Here is a 23,639-nt window from a genome sequence, read left to right as displayed (position 1 = left end):
CAGTGAGGGTCTCTGGGCCCGGCAGCTGCCCCCAGCTACTCCCTCACAGGAGGCTGTGGCTGGCCGCTGTGCACACCAGGGCTTGGTGGGGCCCTGCCTGTCTCCTCAGCTGCAAACAGCTCCCCCGGGGCAGCAACCAGCCTTGCTCTCCTCCTTAGAGACTGAATGTTTGTGCCCCCCACAAATTCATATGTTGAAACCCTAACCCCCCAGTGTGATGGTTTTTGGAGGTGGGGCCTTTGGGGGATGATTAGGTCACGAGGGTGGAGCCTGCAGGAATGGGATTAATGCCCTTACGAGAGACCCCAGAGACCTCCTTGCCCCTCCGCCCTCTGAGAACATGGCGAGAAGACGCTGTCTATGAACCAGGAGATGGGCCCCATCAGACACTGGATCTGCCTGCACCTCTATCTCGACTTCCAGCCTCCACGATGGGGGTAAGTATGGGCCTGTTGTTCAAGCCCCCCAGTCTGTGAGAGTTTGTTACAGCAGCCTGAAGGGGCTGCCTCGGCATCAGAAATCTCATGTGGCCAACACACCCTGCCTCCCCTGCTGGGAACCCAGCCCCTGCTCGACAATAAGGACCCCTCTGGGACACTGGGCCAGACATGGAACCGCGAGCATCTGCATGTTCGTTTCCACAAGTCTAAGAACTACCTAACGATACAACGTGCTCTTTACATCCAACCATTACGACTGAGTCACGTCAAGGGGAGAGGCGTGTTTCGCCACACCGCCAAGCAACAGGCCTGAAGGTCACTCTCAAAGCCACCCAGGCTTGGCTTCCTGCACACTCTTGCTCTGCACACGCTTGCCTCTCGCCTTCACAGGGAAACGCTCCAGGCTGCCAGAGGCTGCACAGCTGTGAAGAGGCAGCCCTGGCCTGACTGGGACACCACTGTCCCTTCCGAGACCCCAACCCTTGCATTACAGGGTCCCCTCCCTCCTCTACCTGCAGTTCTGATTAACAGGCCCACCCAGGCTCTAAGACACTGGCCCTCCATCCTCACAGACCCTCTCAGCCTTGCCAGGCTGCACGTGCTGATCTCTGGTTTGGAAATACAGCCCCAGGGAGCTGGTGACAGAATGGGAGCCATCCTCTGGGCTGAGCATGAAGCAGAGGGTCTGGCTTCAGCAGGCGGCCAAGGCTGAGGCTTTGTGGCCAGCCAGCCACCCACCTAACCAGTCTCACATGACATCTGACCTGCCTTTGCTTCTCAGGGCTCTGCTCCACTAAGGACACAAACTACACCACCCAAGGGGCATCCAGCTGTGAGTGGGATCCAGCTCGCTCTGCCAAAGTAATGTTGTTTTCATTTTCGGTCAAGAAACAGTCCCTCTCCCGTGGAGGGCTGGGTGCCTTTGGCCCTTCTGCTCGTTGCACCCCACCCCCCAGCCCTCCTCCCAGAATTAACTGGTAAGAGGATGGTGTTCTGTAGAAGATCACAGGGGCATAGAGGAAGTAGATGTATTCTTTTATGCCAGACTCTGAGAGTACAGACACCCCATCCAAAGCCCTTGTTTACAGGTGGGGAAACCAAATCAGTGGGCGCTGGGAGTGAAGACAGAAACCTGGACACAAGGCCTGAGACTCAGAGTTGACCTGTTGCTCCTAAGCAGCAGTGTCACTACCTGAGACTCAGTCACCGTATGTGTTCAGAAATTACAAGGCCTTCCTGAGGCGGGGGGCAGGGGGGGGGGGGCCCTGCGGCTGCCTAGCAACAATGTGTCTGAGACCCCACAGCCCACACCAGCTCCCACTGAGGATGTCAGTACTCGAGCTCATTAACTCAATTCAGGAACTCAGGAGAATCTGTGTCCTTTCATTTCTGCCGAACAAACTCGTGATGGTCAACTCGCCACGTGGTTCACAAGCCTCTGCTACTTCCGATAACAACCTGGGATGTAGATTTGGTTGGAATCTGACGGGAAGGAGACGCTTTAACATACCTTTGTAACTGGGCGATCTCTTGACTGATATCATCAAGTTCCTTCACACCAGTAAACTCCCCCGATCCAAGAGAACTTGAACTGTCCTGCAACCAAATTCAGACAAAGAATTACAAATTGGCTAGCTGCCCTCACCGCACAGCATGGGCTAGTAGGTCTTAGAATAAGGGATAAAATCATCTGTCTCCAGCCCCCAACCTGGGAACCATCTGGGCAGCCCAGACACACCCCGAGTGGCCCTAGTGAAGGCTGGGCAGGCTGCCAGCGCCACCTGGTGGTGGGGTGAGGGAAGCGACGCAAACACGATAGGGATGGGCCAGCGGCTACTCACCGGGATGGGAGTGCCTCTCTCTGAAGGTGGGACCATGTCCGGCGAGAGGACTTGAGGGGGGTCGATGCCTTTACTGACCTTCTGCTGAATGAAATACATAGCTAACGCGAATTGGTCTTTGCTTAACTTCCCCGTTTGCCTCGTATCGGCCAGGGCCCTGGGAGAAATGTGGGGATGCTAATTACACATCACAAACACCAGAATCCGCTCCAAGTACACGGAACCCACACTTCTAAAAAATGGACAACGAAAACAATAAAAACAACGGGCCACAGCTGCAGCTCCTTTTCCACTGAACATCCCCCTCCTGGGGAGCAGTCCCAACCCCTCCACCAGCGTGTTGGGGCAGGAGGGGGCTCTTCTCCCAATTGGAGAACCGCCAAGCCCCACCCACGGGCCGAGGAGCCGGTCGGTCCCTTGGGAAGCCCTGTTAGCAGCCAGGAGACACGCAGCTGGCTTCTGATGGTGCGCAGGCAGTGGATGCGATTCACATTCCTGTGTAAGTGGAAGCTGGAGCCGAGTGCACACACTCAGACCCTCAGCTGGTTCCTGCAGCCTTGGGTTATCTGAATGGCCTGGGCCGCTGGTCTTCAATGGGGATGACAAGCAGCATTTGGGGTTGTCATGAGGGGACGGGGCCTGGAAAGCCAGGCATGGCTACACAGGGGACAGTCCCTCGCTGCTAAGGTGACCCCGCCCTCGTGGCCTTCTGGTGTCCTGACACATGGGCAAGGCAGTGTGGAAGCTCTGCCACACCCGCGGTCACCGAGAGCCGGCCGTACGGGAAGGGAAGCCTCATGCAGCAAGGACAAGGCCTCCACATCTGTGAAAAATGTCATCCCTTCACTCTGTCCACTCAACACGCAGACTCCTTCCCACTGCACGTAGTTACTGAGAGAGTAGTGAAACCATGTCCTGATGCAGAGCGAAGAGCCGGGAACGTGTAACAGACTCAGGCCCAGACACTGAGTGAACAGGGCTGGTGGAGATCCCTCTAAATGTCTCTACTCAAGGCTGGTTTTAAAATGTCTTTGTTCTTGTCACAGTTCAAGGGCGGGGTGTGGTAATTTCGAACTGCAACTATTTCTCCTGATTCTGCTGGCGAGGGCCAGTCCTGCTGCACACCCAGCCCACGGCAGCTCTTGGGCTGCGGTCCCATCTCTCCGGCCCATCCCTGCTCCCTGGTCTCTGAAGGAGCGGGGGCCCCCAGGCCCACGTGCAGGGGTACTCTGTCCGCGTCCACCCAGGGCAGCATTACTGTGCTTATTCTTTTTTTTTTTAAATTAATTAATTAATTAATATTTATTTTTGGCTGTGTTGGGTCTTCGCTTCTGTGCAAGGGCATTCTCTAGTTGCGGCAAGTGGGGGCCACTCTTCATCGCGGTGCGCGGGCCCCTCTTGTTGCGGAGCACAGGCTCCAGACGCGCAGGCTCAGTAGTTGTGGCTCACGGGCCCAGTTGCTCCGCGGCATGTGGGATCTTCCCAGTCCAGGGCTCGAACCCGTGTCCCCTGCATTGGCAGGCGGATTCCCAACCACTGCACCACCAGGGAAGCCCTACTGTGCTTATTCTGACACCACGCTGAGTGGCATGGTGCCGGGCACTGCGGGGGACAGGCCTACGTCCTCGTTTTGTCCCTTCAATCCTTCTTGGCTTGTTATCTCCACTTTGGATATGCTCCCACACCCGGCCACCTGCAAACAAACCCAGACTGTCCTTTCACTGTCCCAGTGGTTATTCTAGAGCTCACTCTTTCTGTCCTTGCCTTTCTTTCCCTGTATGCAACGCCTTCTGCGTGTTTTCTTTTTAATCCAAGCGTATTTGTGATTTCGTTGTGTCATTTATGTATCGTCATGTCACTTACAGGTTGAGATACATGTTATAAATTACTCTACGTTATGATCGGGGTATAATTTGAATTCCATGCACGTGCATTTCAGGGTGATAAAGGGGGCACTGGATCTGAAGGGCCTGATAGAGACTGCCCCTGACTCGTCACAAGGGGCCAGTCTTCCCACAGTCTTTTGCTGACTGACTAGGTGTCGTGTGCTTCTTGAGAAGGGACAGCCCGTTTTCTCCAGCGGGGCCTCACCTTGCAACGTGGCTATCTCTGAATTACTGTTAAGGATGGTTATTTCCCCAAGTCACAGTGAATTTCACAGCTCTCTTTGGAGGGGTTCACCCCTCCAGAATTACACGGAAATTCTCTTCTTACAACTCCCAAGTGAAGCCCTCTAAAGTGGGAGGGCTTTCTCCCCTGAGAAAGCTAGGAAGCGACTTTCACTACTGGCTAGTTACAAAAAGAGCCATCCCGGTGCCATGAAGATCGCTCCGCCGGCCCTGGAGGAAAGTGGGGGTGAAGACGGCTCCTCGACCAGCCCTGAGGTGCAGACCAGTCTCACCCTCTCCCACCAGCCGTGTCACTGACCTTCACAGGGCAGGGCCTCTAGGAGAGATGGCCACAGCCCTGATGCCCAGGGTGGCCCTGCCGGAGCCTCTGGGGCCCTTACTGCACGCTCCCACCAGAGGGGGGTGGGGCCGAGCACCTGCACCCTCACTGGCTGGGCTGAAGGCTGCATAACCACTAGCAAGAACTTGCCCCAGGGCTCTCTGGAGGGACAAAACAGGAGACCTTGCTGCTGGAGGAGGGTGAACTGACATGCACGGAATGCAGGACACAGGTCTGCACACTCAGCCCTGACTACCGCTCCCTCCTGAACTGCTCACCCGCTCCGGCCCTTCAGGCAGCACAAGTCTCACCCAACATGTGAGCCACCCACAGCCGTTACTTTCACACAGCGAGACCCCCTGTACTTAGGAAGAGACGTCCATCTATCTGCTCTTACCATATGTGCGCTAGAAGGTTCTGGGTGAGGCCCGAGTGCATGAAGATCTCCTTCACCTCCTGGCCGCTCACATAGCCGTCCAGGTCCAGGTCGGTCTTCAGGAATATCTCGTCAAATCGCATCTTGTCCACCACTGGCACCACCCAGTTTACTGTTGGCTGAAAGGGTTTTTCAGAAGTTAATCCTCAAGCTTTTTATCAACTGCGAATACACACTATTAAAGCGTTTTCATGCTCATTTTAGCAGAAAACCCTCCACGAGCCGAGAGGGCAGACAGGATCCCTGTTCTGTAAGAGGGGAAACTGAGGCTCAGACAGGTTAATGCTGACTCGGTCAGTCTCACCCAGTGGCCAGTCTGCGCCTCTTTCCATCCCATCACAGTGCCCTGAAATCTTTGTACTGAGAGGGATGTAAAGACCCAGCAGGTCCTTCTACCAACAGCCCTTCCATCCCCGCTGCCTGGGACATGAAGGAAAGCCTTCCACGACGGAAAGTGATCCCCTTCCAGGAGGGGGCTTCAAGTGTACCAGAGAGGACCCTCCTGACCACTCATTTTGGAAGGACTGTCTCCCGAGAACCAGCCCAGCACCGATGCCAGCCTTTCTGGCCTTCTGTCCTCCACCTGCAGACCTTCTTTGCAATGGCAGGGGCGTTCTCAATGCCCACAGTTCCAGGATTCTGTACTCCATCCTTCTTTGACCCTGACCCCACTCCCTGCCACACAGCAGACCCCCTGTGAGGTGTCAGTACACACAAGGCACTGACAGGCAGTGAGTGAGGCTGATGTGAAAACTGCACCTGCATGACAGGCGGGCACTCAGGGCCCTGTGGTGCTGGTGGGGGAGCCCGGGCCTCTGAGGAGCACGCCCACCACCTGTGAGCGCCCCACATTCACGAGGACCCTGCTGTGGCAGACGAAGCTGAGAGCCCAGCAAGCTGCTGTGATTTCAGTGCACTGGGGCTCGGCCACCTTGTGCACCTGTGACCTCTTAACACCACCTGCTCCAGTTCTACTTAAGAAAAGCGAATGCCAGGGTCTGCCAGGGCCAGAGCACCTCCAACTCAGAGGCATCCAGGCCCCTTGGGCACTTGGTGGCAGGCCTCTTCAATTGCTTATTCTGGGTGTGTCACCTCTGACCTTTGGGGCTCCCATCACAGCACGTTTCACAGCGTCTCTGCCCCTTATTGTAGAGATGTTTCCTTTCATCTGCTTTTCTGACCAGGTCTCTCTTATCATCTAAATCAGTGGGATCCTGATGTGAGCACCAGGAATCCAGAAAGCAATTTTGGGAAGAAAGGGACAACACATTACCCAGGGTTTGGGGTAGGGAGTAGAATGATTTAGGACAGCAAGGATTTATCAAAAAAAAAATTCATCAGAATTTACGGACCAGATTCAAATTGCAAAGGCTCAGGCAGCGAGAACTGAGATAGCGTTTTACCTGCTGCATTACAGGAATTTTCTAAGCCACCTCAGGTCTGTCATTGAACAGTTCAGAGGAGACGTAAAGATGCACATAAAGGAGTTTTAATGAAGAGGCTTGCTGTCTTTAAGTCAAGAGCCTGGAACGAGCTCATACGCTGACACTGAGATGCCCACAGAAGAAGGAGCAATGGGCAGACAAGCTGAGCTGAGGCGGGATTGGTTTCTGGGTCCCATGGGCCCCAACAGATCACGCCTCTGGGATGATGAGGGTCCAGACATTCGTTGCGCAAACACAATGAACTTGCTGCCTCATTTCTGGGGGTCTCAGGGTATGTCAGCAGCAAGAATCCGATGCCTACTTGGCTAAAAATCCAACACTGGACAACCTCCCCCTTGGAGCTGGGTCTCCTGGAAAGGGCTGGGTTTAAGGTCAGCTTAGCAGCTGCAGGCCTCCAGTCAAAGGGAACAGACCCTTGTGGCTGGAAGGGGCTTCCCCTCACATATGGCCATGAGAGCTGGACTGGGCGGCCCTCTGGGGGCCCCAGGTAGGGTGCTGCTGCCCTGGGGATGAGGAAAGTGGGGGAGGGGAAAGCATGGAACTTGTGGGTCCACAGAAATGCCCGTTCTCATGTCTGCGATTCCACCAGCCGCCTCTCTTCCACGGGGACACAGACACGCCCATCTGTGACCCCCCAGTAGTGGCCACTAGCACAACTGGTCTAGTCAGGGGGGTCAGCAGCATGCTCCTGGGATCTGGGGAGAGCTGCCAGATCACCAGGGGGTGGTATTATGAGGCTGGCTGGCCTGCACCCAACAACAACTTCAGCCCCGCCTGCTTCCTTGTCAGTAAAACATACCCCATCTAGCCTAACCTACGGTACTTAAGAGCTTTCGGCAAGAATTCTGCAGACTCAAGGTGTTGGGTCTTGAAAAACAGCAGCTCATGTAGGTCTAAGTAGCTGGCCTCAGCCCCACTTCTCCGACTCCATCTCACCATCCCCTGGCTCACCCTGCCTCAGCCTTTTTCCTGTTTCAAGGACACACGGAGCATTTCCACTTCAGAGCCTTGCCATGCACTAGTCCTCAGATGACTTCTTATCATTCAGGTGTTAGCTCAGATGTCACCGCAGCAGCGGTAGCCTGCCAGCTGGCCCCACCTGCGGGAGCACAGCCCCCTCCTCACCCCGACACTTCCAGGCCAGGCCCTGCTCTGCTTTCTCACGACTGGTGGACCTTCCTTAGTTTACCAATTTGCTTATCGTCTGTCTCCCCCCAGAGGGCAGGGGCCCGTCGCACAGTCACTGCAGCACCCCCAGGAAGTGCCGGGCACGGCTGGTGAGCTGGTAAAGGTGCCCAGGCTGGGCCATCTGGGGCTGGGCTCCTTCACAGAGAGCCGCATACAACTCACCAACCGGAGGCCACGCCTCTCCAACTGGCCAGAGCGGTGAGGGGAGTTGTTAGCCCCTATGACCAAGCCTCATCGACCCTCTCTGATCTCTTTTTTTTACTCTAAGAGATATGATAAGCTCCTTGAAAATGAGCCTTTCAAGTCGAATATTTAACTTTAAAATTATGTCACTATCAAGAGAAATCACTCTCATTATGCCTGTCTCGTTTTCATTTTTATCATATTGAAAACTTGCATGGGGTGCTGGCTGGCCTTCTTGGCACAACTCATTGCTTTGCCTTTGAAACAAATGAGGCAGAAAGCAAAGCATGATTCCAGATGTAACTCATGTCCTTGCACGTTTTAGACAATCTCCAAGGCGCCCTTTTATAAAGAGCCCATTATGATGCTGCCTTTGCCAGAACAAGAAACGTCTTTTTTGACATATAAGATACTGCCACGTGGAGAGCTGGAGCCCCCTCCTGTCTTCCTAACACGAGATGGCTACCTCCCTTAATAACCTGATTACTCAACATATTTTTAACGAGCATCAGAGTACCAGAGATCCTTCTAGATGCTGAGACTATAACCAAGAACGAACTCTGCTCTCATGAAGCTAATGGCGGGGGGTTGGGGGGGATCTGGACAGATGATACATAATTAACCGCATAACAGCCCAGCTGTGGGAAATCTAGAAGAGAGCAGGTAGAGGGTGGCTGGTCCAGGGTGTGGTCACACCAGGCTCCCCAGAGGAGGTGCCCCATGAGCAGAGGCCTCATGATGCCAGGTGCCTCAGTATGCAATCAGGGGACGCGCCCTCCCAGCAGAGGGTCTGCCTGAGGCAGGAGGGGCAGAGGGGTGAGTAGTGCTGGGTGTGCTTGGGGAAAGGTGGTATTTATATGTAAGTGAGTGAGAAACTTAATTCTGAATCCCTGTTGCTATGGTCTGAATGTTTGTGTCCCCCCCTCCCCTCAATTCATATGCTGGAAGTCCTAAGCCCCATTGTGATGGTATTAGGAAGTGGGGCCTTTGGGAGGTGATTAGGTCGTGAGGACAGAGCCCTCACGAATGGGATTAGTGCCCTTATAAAAGGGACCCCAGAGAGCTTCCATGGCCCTTCCGCCATGTGAGGACCCAGCAAGAGGACGGCCACCTGTGAACCAGGAATTGCCCCACCAAACACCGCATCTGCCGTCACCTCGATCTTGGACTTCCAGCTTCCAGAACTGTGAGAAATAAATATCTGTTGTTTAGAAGCCACCCAGTCTACGGCATTGTTACAGCAGCCAGAGAGGACTAAGACACCTATTGTAAAGATTTAATTTAATCACAGACTTTACCCTTCTTGGGTCACGAACTACTTGCTGCTGAGAAACATCTTGCCGGGACTCTACACAGCAGTGCAAACAGCTACTCGGAGACGTGGCCACGCATGCAGGGGGCACCGTACCTGTGTTTGCTTGATACTGTGCTTGGGAGACAGGCTTCCAGTGCTGTTCAGGCTGCTGATGCTGCCGTGGGAAGGCGTGGAGCGGAGGCTGTCTTTCGGTGGGGGGCTGGCAGGCAGGACGGGCACAGCTCCCGGGAACACCGTCTTCTTCCTCTTGGACGGTGGGATGAGGGATGGGGGCAGGGCGGAGGGCACAGGCTCCTTCTCGAGGGCTCGGTACACCAAGTGCATGGCCTGTGAGCACAAAAGAGAACGGCGTTCAGGTAGCGAGGCCCGGGGCCAGGGTGGGCAGAGGGCAGCTCTTTCAGGGGCTGCAGTGATGTGATGAAGACTGCTCTTTTTGAGGTTGCTTCCAAACGGAACACAGTAAAAATAAACCTTTCTGATGAGCTACACCGCCAATGCATAATTTTCTAAGACGTATGTTTAATCATGCAAGACTGAAATGAGTACAAAAGGAATCCAATCATGCCAGACTCCACACATGTCCCTTCGCCACACAGCAAGGCCACTGTCTCCAGGGCTGACGACTTTCAAAGTACTGGAACTTGGAAGTCTACAGACTCACCATGATAGTACACCTTAAACCTATACAGTGCTGTCTGTCAATTACATCTCAAGAAAACTGGAAGGGGAAAAAAGACACACCATGAGAGCTGCCTGTATTTCAAGATATTCAGGAGACAGAAAACTACCCAAAAGGGTGTGTGTGCTGAGGATGGATAGGTGGCTCTCCTGCTCGAGGTAGGCAGGGGAAAATAAACTTTGTCTAAAACAAGGATTGAAAAGTCTGTTTTAAAAAGTAACAAAACAAAACCAAAATGACAACCGCCCCCCCCCCCCCACTTCAAACTAGTCTTTAAGTTGCTACCAACAGATCATTAACACAGGTAAAAATTTACAGTCACTTAAAAACTGTACTAAATGCCAAACTCAGCTAGTGATGAAAAGAAACACAAAATGACACAACTCTAAGACCCACTTATAAAAGAACATAAATCTTGGCTGAAATGATGAGAAATGATAAAAACAAAACAAAAGTAGAAATTCAGGGCTCATGAGGCTGTGAGGAGAGAGGCGTGTTCCTGGGTTCACTCCAAGCCAATCACCCCGTTCCTGGGGACCACCCCAAAGGCAGTTCAATGATACTAACTAACACCTGAAGTCAAGTGTCATCAAAAGAAATATAAAAACAAATAATGAGGGGCTTGGGGGAGGGGGGATGGGGAGTTAGTGTTTCATGGGGACGGAGGTTTAGTTTTGCAAGGTAAAAAGAGTTCTGGGGATGGATGGTGGTGATGGTTGCACAACCATGTGAATGTATTAATACCACTGAACCGTACACTTAAAAATGGTTATGATGGGACTTCCCCAGTGGTCCAGTGGTTAAGACTCCATGCTTCCAACGCAGGGGGCCGGGGTTCAATCCCTGGTCAGGGAATTAGATCCCACATGCCGCAACTAAAAGGATCCCACATGACACAATGAAGATCCCACACGCGGCAATGAAGATCCCACGTGCCGCAACTAAGACCCGGTGCAGCCGAATAAATAAATAAATATTTTTAAAACTAATTAAATAAAAATGGTTATGATGGTAAATTTTGTTATGCGTATTTTACCACAATAAAAAAAAAAAAATAATGGACAGCTAGTGAAAAGAACAGGATGATGGAGAAACATGGAAAATGCTCAAAGTAAAAAAGGCAAAACAGAGTCGATGTGTGGGGGAAAAAAACACAACTGAGTACTATGGGGTGTAAGGGATTATGAGTGGAATTGTAAGAGAAATTTATAATTTCCTTGGCAAATGGTTTAAATTTAACCTAGAAGTTTAAAATCTCAAAGGCTTTACACCATAGTATAGTAAGATAATAAGCTTCCATTCATTTGTATATTGTAAAATCACATTTTAAAGACATTTAAAATTCCTAAAACAGAAGATGTATCTTAGGGACACTGATATAGTTCATCGTTTTCTATTACTTAGGAATTCCCAGCTTTTTTTTTTTTTTTTTTTTTGCTTGAACTTAATTACTATTTATTAGAGCATTGTCTTTAACTACAAGGAGCTACTTTATTCTACTTTGAGATTTAACAGAATGAGATGAGTGAATAAATCTCATGAGCGGGAGAGAAAGATCAAACAAAGATGTGAGTAAGGAGAGGGGAAAGGAGAAAGAAAAAGAGGGACAGAATGACATGGGCCCAGGGTTGGGAGGTGAGAGCCAGGCAAAGTCAGCGCAGCAGGCAGCTGGGAGAGGTGAATGGGGAGCTACAGGGGTGTGGAGGGAGGGCAGCTGAATGGGAAGGCAGCCCATAGGACACAATAGCCCCAATCCTCACATAGCTCTAGCACTGCTGCTAAAAGGAGAAGAGGGTGGGAGTGTCAGGGCTCTGGCATGAACAGAAACAGACGTGGAAGTAGATGGCAGGCTGCTAGGGCACCTGATGGGCATGTCTACACATACACCTACTTCCAGCTCTGTCTGCTGAGAAGGCCTGGAAGCAGTGGCATCCCAGGGGCACTGAGCACCCCAGTGCCCAGATCCTGGTTTCTAATACCATTCTCCACTATAAGGAACTGGAGGTCCCTGGAAAAATGGCTGATGATGGAGCTGAGAGAGGGGATGTACAGGAAGAGCCAGGAAAATCCTATCATGCCAAAAGTAAGCAAGTGCTCAAGAATGATATGATGTGACCAAATGACAAAGGAGTCAGCTGGGAGGAACTCCCACTGGGCAAAATAAATCATGCCAGTAAAGGATTATAAACCATGGAACAGAGAACAGAGGACACATGCATAAGTCCACTCTGATATGAACAAGTTCCTTACAGTAGAAGGCCAGCTAGAAAATGTGCAAGGAATGACAGAATTAGAAAATCATCATCTGGCAACTACCAGAAACCTGACTGATTCAGGTGAGACTGCTGGGAGGATGCAAGAACTAGCGGGTGAGAGTGGTAGGGGTAACAGGGTATTCAGTCTCCACGTGTCTCTCATGAAAGATTGAGCACGAAGGAAAAGAGAGAATCCTGAAGCCTCCACCCCGACCTTGATCAAGGTCAGGTCAAGGTTGACATCAAGGTAGTAAGACATGTAATAAGACATCACATGTCCTATCGATGTCATGTGCCCTTGGGAGAACAAGCATCACCTCGGTGGGGACCTGCCACACAAAAGTGCATGGCCTGGATCATCATCAGGAAACAGCAGACAACCCCACACCGAGGGAGACGCTACAAACCACTGGCCTTAAACATGCCCACACGGGGCTTCCCTGGTGGTGCAGTGGTTGAGAATCTGCCTGCCAATGCAGGGGACACGGGTTCAAGCCCTGGTCTGGGAAGATCCCACATGCTGCGGAGCAACTAGGCCCGTGAGCCACAACTACTGAGCCTGCGCGTCCGGAGCCTGTGCTCCGCAACAAGAGAGGCCCACGCACCGCGATGAAGAGCGGCCCCCACTTGCCGCAACTAGAGAAAGCCCTCACACAGAAACGAAGACCCAACACAGCCATAAATAAATAAATAAATAAATAAATAAATAAACCCAAAGTTTAAAAAAAAAAAAAAAATGCCCACATGGCCATGAGACACAAAGACAGATGCAGGAGCTGATCTAGATTATAAGAACATGAGGCTGTAGTCTTTCACTATAAAGGACATTTTGGGAACAACTGGCAAAATGTGAATACTATCCTTAGATTAGATAATAGATTAATATAATAATAGATATAGTAATATATAACATATATGACATAACCTATCATAATAGATACTGTAATAAATTAGACAATGTTAATTTCCTGATTTTTAATTGGACAGCAGTTATATAAGAGAATTCTCTGGTTTGGGGATATAGACACTGAAGTATTTCAGGATGAAAAGGCCCATGTCTGAAACTTACTTCAAAATGGTTCAAAGGGAAAATTAATTGTGTATACATACCCATGTATACATTCATATGCAAATGAGAGAGAAGGAGAGAGGGAAGGGGAGAGAAAGAGAAGGATAAAACAATGTAGTAAAACAGCAACACTGGGGAATCTAAGTGAAGATTCAAAAGAATTCTCTGTCAAATTACACCCAAATTATGTCAAAATAAACATTTAAAAAATTAAACAAGAAACCCCCGCATGAGCTGCCCATTTCCTTCCTCAGCAGAGTGGGAAAAGAGAGTCACAGCAGGGGCCTACCACAGCAAACTCATCTCTGTCCAGGTGCCCATCCTTGTCGATGTCACTGAGGTCCCAGACCTGCAAGGGAAGAGAGCAGCAAGGCTTAGCGGGGGGCGGTACCGAGGGTTACTGCTGGGAGGAAGGGCCTGTGTGGCAGCACGCATGCTCACCAGAACTCAGATCTTTGACTGCACACTAGGGTTAAGACAAGGCAATCAAAATGCATTTAAGAACCAGTCTGTAGGTTCTCTGAAAAACCATCATCCAATGAAGTACTGTCAATTCCAAGATCCTTTCCACCATATTAACATTCATTTTCTCTAACAAATGATCATGACTGTAATCACGTCCACCCTGATTTTTAGATTCTTTGGTTTTGGTGCAGGTGTTGCTCTGAACACAAGCCCACCTTCCCGCCCCCACTGACTGACACACACACACAGACACACACACATCTAGCCCCTGCCCCCATTCACGGCAGGGCCACGGGAATGCATTTGAGTAGGTCTGTGGGATCTTGTCTCCTCTCCCCTATCAGTGGATGGTGAGAAAGATGCCACAAAATATGCCAGGCCGACCTAGCATCCTGAAAGACAAGGCAGGCATGGATCAAAGGCTGTGTGCTGGGTTTTCTAAAGTACAACCAAGGCACTAGCTTCCTGACCCAAGTCAGCCCTCCAGGACCAGCGACCTGTCTGACTTGGACAGTGCTGCACGTGGCACCAGTGCCCAGAGCCAGGCAGAAGCCCAGGGTCCATTCGTGATGCTACATATGCCGGTACCTGCCCCCCAGTCAATCACTAGGATCTTCAGCCCAGGGATGTTTCTCACATGTGGACCCTCCTCTTCACCCCCTGCTGCTGTGCCCTTGGCTTGGGCCTCTCTAACACTCCACAGAGGCCAGAGCTTCCAGCTGGCCTCCCTGCCTCCAGTCCTGTACCCAGGGTAACCTAGGACCTGCTCTAGAATGCACTCTCACCCCACCTCACCCTGCTGACGGCATAAAGCCCCTGTGCACACGGAGACCACTGTGCCCTCAGCTGGTCCCTCAACCCCAGCCCAGTCTCCTGGGACTCCACCTTGATCTCCAGGGACTTCTAACTGTTCACAGTCCCCTCAAGCATATGGATGCCCTTTTAAAGGTGTCTGGCACTGGGCTGAGTGTTTTATGTCTTTGGTCTCAATTTAAGAAGCAGAAGCTCAGAAGAGTAATGTTCCCAAAAATACGGCACATACAGGCCTTCCTGACTCCACAGTCCTGCCCTGCCGCAGCACCACTGATATTCGGGGCCAGATCATCTCTGTGGTGGGACATCCTGTGCATTATAGGATACTGAGAAGCAACCATGGCCTCAACCTACCTGATATCAGTAACACCCAACCCAGGTGGGACAACCAAAAACGTCTCCAGATACTGCTCAACATTCCCCAGGGGTAGAACTGCCTGGTGAGAATATCAGCCGTACTCAGCGTGCCAGGCTGCCTCTGCTCATGCTGTCTTGTGCCCGGCCTTCTCAACCCGTCATCTGCCACCCGTTCCTTCCCTCTAAAGGCTATAACCCAGGGGCACCTACTCTAGGCAGCCTTCCCTGCCTGCCCTGTACCCCTCTGCTCAGGCGGGTCAGGAACCTCCCCCTCTACCACTGTCCCCAGCAAGCAGAACCGTGATTATCAGGGAGGCAATGGTTGCGGGGGGTGGGGTGGGGAGGACCAGGGAAGAGCGCAGGCTCTGGGGACCACCAGGACCTCATTCCCTTCTCCATGCAACCCTGAGTGACTAACCAGCGACTCTGAAGGACCCCCATTTCCTCACATGGAAAACGGAAGTGACACCATCCATAACAAAGTAGTTGCAAGTACCTGGTGACTTCATTCCTGCAAAGCGCTAGAAAAGGACCTAGCACATACTAAGCCCTCAATAAATATTAAGATCTTAACTATTACTTACTTATTTGATCTCCTGGACTGTACTTAATTTCATCCTCATCTTCCCAGTGCTCAGTACAAAGCTGGCCCAGAGCAGACTCCGAAAAATGCTTCTGAATGACTAAATGGATGCATAATGCGTGGGTGCAGGGATGCACAGGTGAATGAGTGTGTGCACAGATGCAAGGATGGATGCCTGAGTGCACTGATGCATGCATGCACGACAGATGGGTGCATGGACATGGATGCATGCATGGGTGTGGATGCACGCATGCATGGATGGGTGCGTGGATGTGGATGCATGCATGCATGGATGGGTGCACGTGTGGGTTGATGCTTGGAGGGAGGGAGAGAAGGAGAGGAGTAGATGAGAAGTGACCCCTGTGGACAAGACCTGGAGCCAAGGTAGAAGATCTGCAGAACCCACCCTTCCTAGCCGTAGCTCCCTTTCTAATAAAGCACACTCCACCTCTGTTGATCTTTGTCTTGTTCAGGATTTGGCTCTACAACACTATTACACCCAACTGTCAGGTATTTTGAAGAACTGTCACACTGTTCAGGAGCAGATCACCCCATCCTGCCTCATAAAGACCACTGGTGATCAGCGTGGGTCCCCATCAGAGGCCTCCGTCTACACCACACTACAGCCAAAAAGAAGACAAAGGGATCTGTGAGATCCCCTTTCTTAGTGGCCTCATTTCAAAACAAAGTCCTATCTGGGTCCTATCAAATGGGCCAGTATCTGTGCAAAAGTGATATTCAAACAGGAAAATTATTAGGTGAATCCAAGTGGGTAGGAATTTGCACCTTTCCCCATGGTTCTACCAAATGTCATGAGCCAGACCCACAGGCGTGGCCTGAGGCAGCAGGGACCATGCTCCACCCTCCTGCTCTAGGTCTGCACCTGCCACATCAGCAACTCCATCCAGCGAGATGACAACATCCATCCCCTCTCGACCCAGAGCGGGAAACTCAGCACAGAGATAGCCACGCAGAACTGGGCTTTGTGCACAGAGCAAACATGAGGGGCCAAAACGCAAACCTCATTAGAAGGAAAACAGTCTGGTTTAGAAACCTGTATCTAAAAAACTTGTATTTAATAGGAACAAAACTGAGGCTTTTTTTTTTTTTTAATAAAAAGGGGGGGAATGCATAAAATTTTATCTAAACTTGCAGCAGAATTGAAAGTACCTTTACCTTAGGTTCATAGGCAGGAAAAGAAAATTAAAAATAGAAAAGAAATAAAGAAATACAGACATATATGCCCATACTCCTCCCCTAGAAGCACAGTGCAGAGGGGGAAATCACAGTCTGAGTTTGAGTCCCAGCTCTGCCTGCCCCGAGCCCTGGGTAGTGAGTGCACTTCTCAGGCTGCTCCCCACGTGTGCTGGGGAGCCTCTGTGAGCTGCACCCTGTGAGGCCCCAAGCCAGCCCAACTGCAGCAACTGCTCCACCCATGTCGGCTCTTATGAGACCCGACATTGCACGGCCGTGCGGCGAGGCCTCGAAGTGTCCGTGGTGGGTGAGCACGGGGCTGACTGGATTCAGCAGCAGTGCCCGGTGCGAGAGAACCACTTACCCTGCCCAGGACATCAAGAGGCAGCTTTGAGTTCATGAGGACTGGCTTGACTTTGTCTCCAGAAAGCAAACCACTGATGGGTAAGAGGCTTTCAAAAATTCCATCAAATTTTGCCTTTTCTTCTACCTATTTGGAAAGAAACAGCCTGAGTGAGTGAAAAAGTGTGAGAGTCCAAAATGAGCCCTGGCCTGAAGCTGATTGAAAATGGGCAAGGACACAGCGCTGGGCTCACCTAAGAGCACAGGACTGTCCTACTGCACTTCCAGAGTGAATTCTACCCATAAGGATACAGCCCTCTGGTGACTATGGATCTGGTGGCCAAGGTCAACAGGGGAGGGAGGAGCTGGGCTTCACTCTCTGCCACAGGGGATGCCTGGGAGACCAAGGTCATTCCTACCTACCTCCCAGGAGCTCACTAGGATGAGAAAGATGAAAGAATGAAGAACTAAATCTGGATATCAATCCACAGAACTTAAACAACTAAAGAACCAAATATAAAAATAAACTAAAGATGTAAGCAACTAATTATCAAAATCAACTTTAAGCATAAGAAGTCCTCCGTGTCTGACAATAAAAAATAAATAAATAATAAAGCTCCTCAGGAAGAGAGTGAAGGGCTAGGCAGGGTTTGCAATGCAGAATAGCAGCCTCTACCATTCTGAAATACAAAATGCGGGCAGCATGTAAAGGGAGCTGCCAGTGAGGAGGGTCTGGGCAGGGGCCTCCAGTCTGCCCTCCTATGGAAATAAAGCCTGTGGCAAGGGTAAGTGAGGATATGGCAAACCTCTCACCACTCTGACCACAAGCTGAAGCCACTGGGAGCCCTAGGAAAACACTCTCGACAAGTGTCCATCAACGGAACAGTGGGTAAACAAAATGGTCCATCCATACAATGGAACATTATTCAGCCATTAAAAGGAATAAAACGCTGATGCACGCTACAATATGGATGAACCTTAAAAACATTACGCAGAATGAAATAAGTCAGTTACAAAAAGACAAATGCTCTATGACTCCACTTACATGAGGTCACTAAAGTCCTCAGATTAATAGACAGAAAGTAGAATGGTGGGTGCCAAGGGTTGGGGGAGGGGGAATGGAAAGTTAGTGTTTAATGGGGACAGAGATTTATTCTGCAAGATGAAAACGTTCTAGAGATGGACAGTGGTGATGGTTACACAACAACGTGAATGTGTCTAACACTACTGAACTATACACTTAAAAATGGTTAAGATGGACCTCTAGGACAACTTCAAGCATACTAACATTCACATCATAAGGGTCCCAGAAGGAGAAGAGAGAGAGAAAGGGACAGTGAGCTTATCTCAAGAAATAGCTGAAAATTTCCGTAACCTGGGGAAGAAAACAGATATCCAGGTCCAGGAAGCACAGAAAGTTCCAAATAAGATGAATCCAAAGAGGTCCACACCAAGGCATCATAATTAAAATGGCAAAAATTAAAGATAAAGAGAGAATCTTAAAAGCAACTAGTTACATACAAGCAAAGTCCCATAAAACTCTGCTGACTTCTCAGCAGAAATTTTACAGGCCAGAAGGAACAGGCACAATATATTCAAAGTGCTGAAAGAAAAGACTTACAACCGAGAATACTCTCTACCCAGCAAGATTATCATTCAGATTTGAAGGATAAATAAAGAGTTTTACAGACAAGCAAAAGGAAGAGTTCAGCACCACTAAACAAGCCTTATGAGAAATGCTAGAGATTTCTCTAAGTGGAAAAGAAAAGGCCACAACTAGAAACAAGAAAATTATGAAAGGAAAAAAATCTCATTGGTAAAGGCAAACATACAGTAAAGGTAGGGATCAACCACTTATAAAGCTAGTAGGACGGTTAAAAGACCAGTAGTAAAATCATCTCCTATAATAAGTAGTTAAGAAAAACACAAAATAAGAAGATGCAAAATACGATGTCAAAAACAAAATGTGGCGAGGGGAAGTAAAAATGTACGATTGTTAGAATGCATTCAAACCTGAGAGCACCAACTTAAAATACTCACCTATGCATAGGTTGTTATACATGAACCTCATGGTAACCACAAACCCAAAACCTATAATGTATCTACATAGACACAAAAGAGAAAAGCATCCAAACATAACACTAAAGAAAGCCACCAAATCACAAGGGAAAAAGAGCAGAAGAAAAAAGGAACTCGGACTTCCCTGGTGGCGCAGTGGTTAAGAATCCACCTGCCAATGCAGGGGACATGGGTTTGAGCCCTGGTCCGGGAAAGATCCCACATGCCACGGAGCAACTAAGCCCATGCGCCACAACTACTGAGCCTGTGCTCTAGAGCCCATGAGCCACAACTACTGAGCCCACGTGCCACAACTACTGAAGCCCACGTGCCTAAAGCCCATGCTCTGCAACAAAAGAAGCCACCACAATGAGAAGCCCGCGCACGACAACGAAGAGTAGCCCCCGCTCACCGCAACTAGAGAAAGCCCGCGTGCAGCAAGGAAGACCCAACACAGCCAAAAATAAATAAATAAATTTAATTAAAAAAAATGGGAACACCACCAAGAATTCGAAAAGCATGCATTTAAAAAAAAGAAAAAAAGGAACAGCAACAATAAAACTACCAAAACGTACTGAAAACAATGAACAAAATGGCAATAAGTACATACCTATCAATGACTACTTTAAATGTAAATGGACTAAATGCTCCAATCAAAAAACATGGAGTGGCTGAATGGATAAAAAACGAGACCCATCTATATGCTGCTTTTAAGAGACTTCAGATCTAAAGACACACACAGACTGAAAGTGAGGGGTTGGAAAAAGATATTCCACGCAAATGTAAATGAAAAGAAAGCTGGGGTAGCAATATTTACATCAGACAAAATAACTGTAAAACAAGGACTGTAACAAAAGACAAAGAAGGGCATTACATAATGATAAAGGGGTCAATCCAACAAGAAGATATAACAATTGTAAACACAGATATGCACCCAACATAAAGCACCAAAATACCTAAAGCAAATATTAACATAAAGGGAAAAACTGACAGTAATACAATAATAATTGGGAATTTTAACACCCCACTTACATCAATAGATCATCTAAACAGAAAATCAATAAGGAAAGAATGGCCTTAAGTGATATATTAGATCAGATGAAATTAACAGATATATATAGAACATTCCATCCCAAAACAGCAAAATACACATTCAAGTGCACATCGGACATTCTCCAGGACAGATCACATGCTACAGCACAAAGCAAGTCTCAATAAATTTAAGACTGGAATCATATCAGTCTTTCTGACCACAACAGTATGAGGCTAGAAATCAACTACAGGAAAACAACTACAAAAAACACAAACACATGCATTCTAAACAATATGTTACTAAACAACCAATGGGTCACTGAAGAAATCAAAGAAAAAATCAAAAAATACCTGGAGACAAATGAAAATGGAAACAAAATGATCCAAATTTCGTGGTATACAACTGTAAATCAACTATACTCCAATAAAATTTAAATATTTTTTAAAAAATCTATGGTATACAGCAAAAGCAGTTCTAAGAGGGAGTTTATAGTGCTACAAGCCTACCTAAGGAAACAAGAAAAATCTCAAACAATCTAACCTTACACCAAAAGATACTAGAAAAAGAAAAACAAACAAAACCCAAAGTCAGTAGAAGGAAGGAAGTAATAAAGATCAAAGGAGTAATAAATAAAAAAGAGACCAAAAAGACAATATAAAAGATCAATGAAAGTAAGAGCTGGTTCTTTGCAAAGATAAACAAAATTGATAAGCCTTTAGCCAGACTCATCAAGGAAAAAAAAAAAAGGGCCTAAATAAATAAAATCAGAAATAAAACAGGAGAAATTATAATTGACACCACAGAAATACAAAGGATCATAGGGGATTACTATGAACAATTACATGCCAACAAATTGGAAAACTTAGAAGACATGGATAAACTGCTAGAAATGTATACTCTCCCAAGACTGAATTAGGAAGAAATAGAAAATGTGAACAGACCGATTACCAGTAATGAAACTGAATTAGTAATTTTAAAAACTCCTAACAAAGTCCAGGAACCAGACAAATTCTACCAAACATTTAAAGAAGAGTTAACACCTATCCTTCTCAAACTACTGCAAAAAATTTAAGAGGCAGGAAAGCTTCCAAACTCATTCTACAAGGTCAGCATCACCCTGATACCAAAACCAGACAAAGAGAATTACAGGCCAATATCACTGATGAATATAGATGCAAAAATCCTCAACAAAATATTAGTAAACCAAATTCAACAATACATTAAAAGGATCATACACCATGATCAAGTGGAATTTATTCCAGGGATGCAAGGATGGTTCAATATCAATAGCACAACATTAACAAATTAAAGAATAAAAATCATATGATCATCTCAATAGATGCAGTAAAAGCTTTTGACAAAATTTAACATCGATTTGAGATAAAAACTCTCCACAAAGTGGGTAGAGAGGGAACATAATTCAACATAATAATGGCCATATATGATAAGCCCACAGCAAACATTATACTCAATGGTGAAAGGCTGAAAGCATTTCCTCTAAGATCAGGAACAAGACAAGGATGCCCACTCTTGCTACTTTTCTTCAATATAGTATTGGAAGTCCTAGATGCAGCAATCAGACAAGAAATAAAAGGAATCCAAATTGGAAAGGAAGAAGTAAAACTGTCCCTGTTTGCAGATAACATGATACTATATACATAGAAAATCCTCAAGACACCACCAAAAAAATACTAGAGCTCATCAACGAATTTGTTGCAGGATGCAAAATATACAGAATTCTGTTGCATTTCTGTACACTAACAACAAACTATCAGAAAGAGAAGTTAAAGAAACAATCCCATTTACAGTCGCATCAAAAACCATAAAATATCTAAGAATAAATCTAACTAAAGAGGTAAAAGATCTATACTCAGAAAACTGTAAGACACTGATGAAAGAAACTGAAGACAACACAAACTGATGGAAAGATATATCGTGCTCATGGAATGGAAGAATTAATATTGTTAAAATGACCATACTACCCAAGGCAATCTACAGATTCAATGCAATCCCTATCAAAATACCAACGACATTTTTCAAAGAATGAGAACAAATGATTTTAAAATTTGTATTAAATACAAAGGACTCCAAATAGACAAAACAATCTTGAGAAAGAACAGAGCTGGAGGTATCAAGCTCCCTAACTGATGTTACAAAGCTACAGTAATCAAAACAGTACAGTACTGGCACAAAAAACAGACACAAAGATCAATGGAACAGAACAGAGAGCCCAGAAATAAACCTATGCACTATGGTCAGTTAATCTAAGATAAAGGAGACAAGAATAGACAATGGAGAAACAACAATGTCCTCAATAAGTGGTGTTGGGAAAACTGGACAGCTACATGTGAAAGAATGAAATTAGAACATTTTCTTACACCACATACAAAAATAAGTTCAAAATGGATTAAAGACCTAAATGTAAGACCAGAAACCAAAAAACTCCTAGAAGAAAACACAGACAGAACACTCTTTGACATAAATCATAGCAATATTTTTTTTGGATGTCTCCTAAAGCAAAGGAAACAAAAGCAAAAATAAAGAAATGGGACCTAATTAAACTTAAAAGCTTTTGCACGGCAAAGAAAACCACCAACAAAATGAAAAGGCAGCCTACCAAACGGGAGAAGAGATTTACAAATGATTTATCTGATAAGGGGTTAATATCTAAAAATATGCAAAGAACTCATTCAACTCAATATCAAAAAACAACCTGATTAAAAAATGGGCAGAGGATCTGAACAGACATGTTTCCAAGGAAGACATACAGGGCTTCCCTGGTGGTGTAGTGGTTAAGAATCCGCCTGCCAATGCAGGGGACACGGGTTCGATCCCTGGCCGGGAAGATCCCACATGCCACGGAGCAACTAAGCCCGTGCGCCACAACTACTGAGGCTGCACTCTAGAGCCCGTGCTCTGCAACAAGTGAAGCCACGACAATGAGAAGCCCGCACACCTCAACGAAGAGTAGCCCCTGCTTGCCTCATCTAGAGAAAGCCCATGCGCAGCAACGAAGACCCAACACAGCCAAAAATAAAAACAAATAAATAAATAAATTTTTTTAAAAAGATAGTGAATTTTATATTATGTGTATTTTACCACAATTAAAAAAAAAAAAAAGAAAAAACTGAAATCAGAGCACAAGCAGACACTGTGTACTCGAGTCACCATAAGCACTGAGAATCCCAACTCCCTGCATCCGCCTGGAGTGTGGAATTCTCCCCGGATCTGTCAGACTCGCTGGCTCAGGCTTCAGGAAGCCCAGGAACTTCCACCACAGAAAAGAACGTTAACACTTGTCACCGTTTCTCTGAATGGACTGCAAAGCTCTCTGCCCCACTACGGTGCCATTCCTGCCCCGACTCCCCTCTTCAAGGCCTCACAGGCTCCTCAGCCGCCAGCTCTTCTCTTGAGGCCTCAACACAGCCCCTGCCAGAAAGGGGCCAAAATGGTTCAAGGAATAATAAGATCCCTTTGGCACCATTTTTCACAACA

General features: G+C 47.8%; 1 protein-coding gene across 11 annotated transcripts in view; it reads right to left on the bottom strand.

Moving 5' to 3' along the window:
• The window catches only part of EPS15L1 (epidermal growth factor receptor pathway substrate 15 like 1), a 101,468-nt gene that overhangs the window by 50,623 nt on the left and 27,206 nt on the right, over positions 1-23,639 (bottom strand). For all 11 annotated transcript variants that reach the window (XM_068536795.1, XM_068536797.1, XM_068536792.1 and 8 more), the window contains 6 exons: positions 17,076-17,201; positions 13,589-13,648; positions 9,390-9,623; positions 5,127-5,284; positions 2,282-2,438; positions 1,951-2,036 (listed from right to left, as the gene is read on the bottom strand). In XM_068536795.1, coding sequence (XP_068392896.1) covers positions 1,951-2,036; positions 2,282-2,438; positions 5,127-5,284; positions 9,390-9,623; positions 13,589-13,648; positions 17,076-17,201 — 821 coding nt within the window. The remainder of the gene's footprint in view (positions 1-1,950; positions 2,037-2,281; positions 2,439-5,126; positions 5,285-9,389; positions 9,624-13,588; positions 13,649-17,075; positions 17,202-23,639) is intronic.

This window comes from Eschrichtius robustus, chromosome 2 (genome assembly GCF_028021215.1).
Source record: "Eschrichtius robustus isolate mEscRob2 chromosome 2, mEscRob2.pri, whole genome shotgun sequence".
In the NCBI taxonomy this organism is placed as follows: domain Eukaryota; kingdom Metazoa; phylum Chordata; class Mammalia; order Artiodactyla; family Eschrichtiidae; genus Eschrichtius; species Eschrichtius robustus.
The sequence above is the reverse complement of the archived record's forward strand: the minus strand, read 5'-3'. Positions and strand labels throughout refer to the sequence as shown.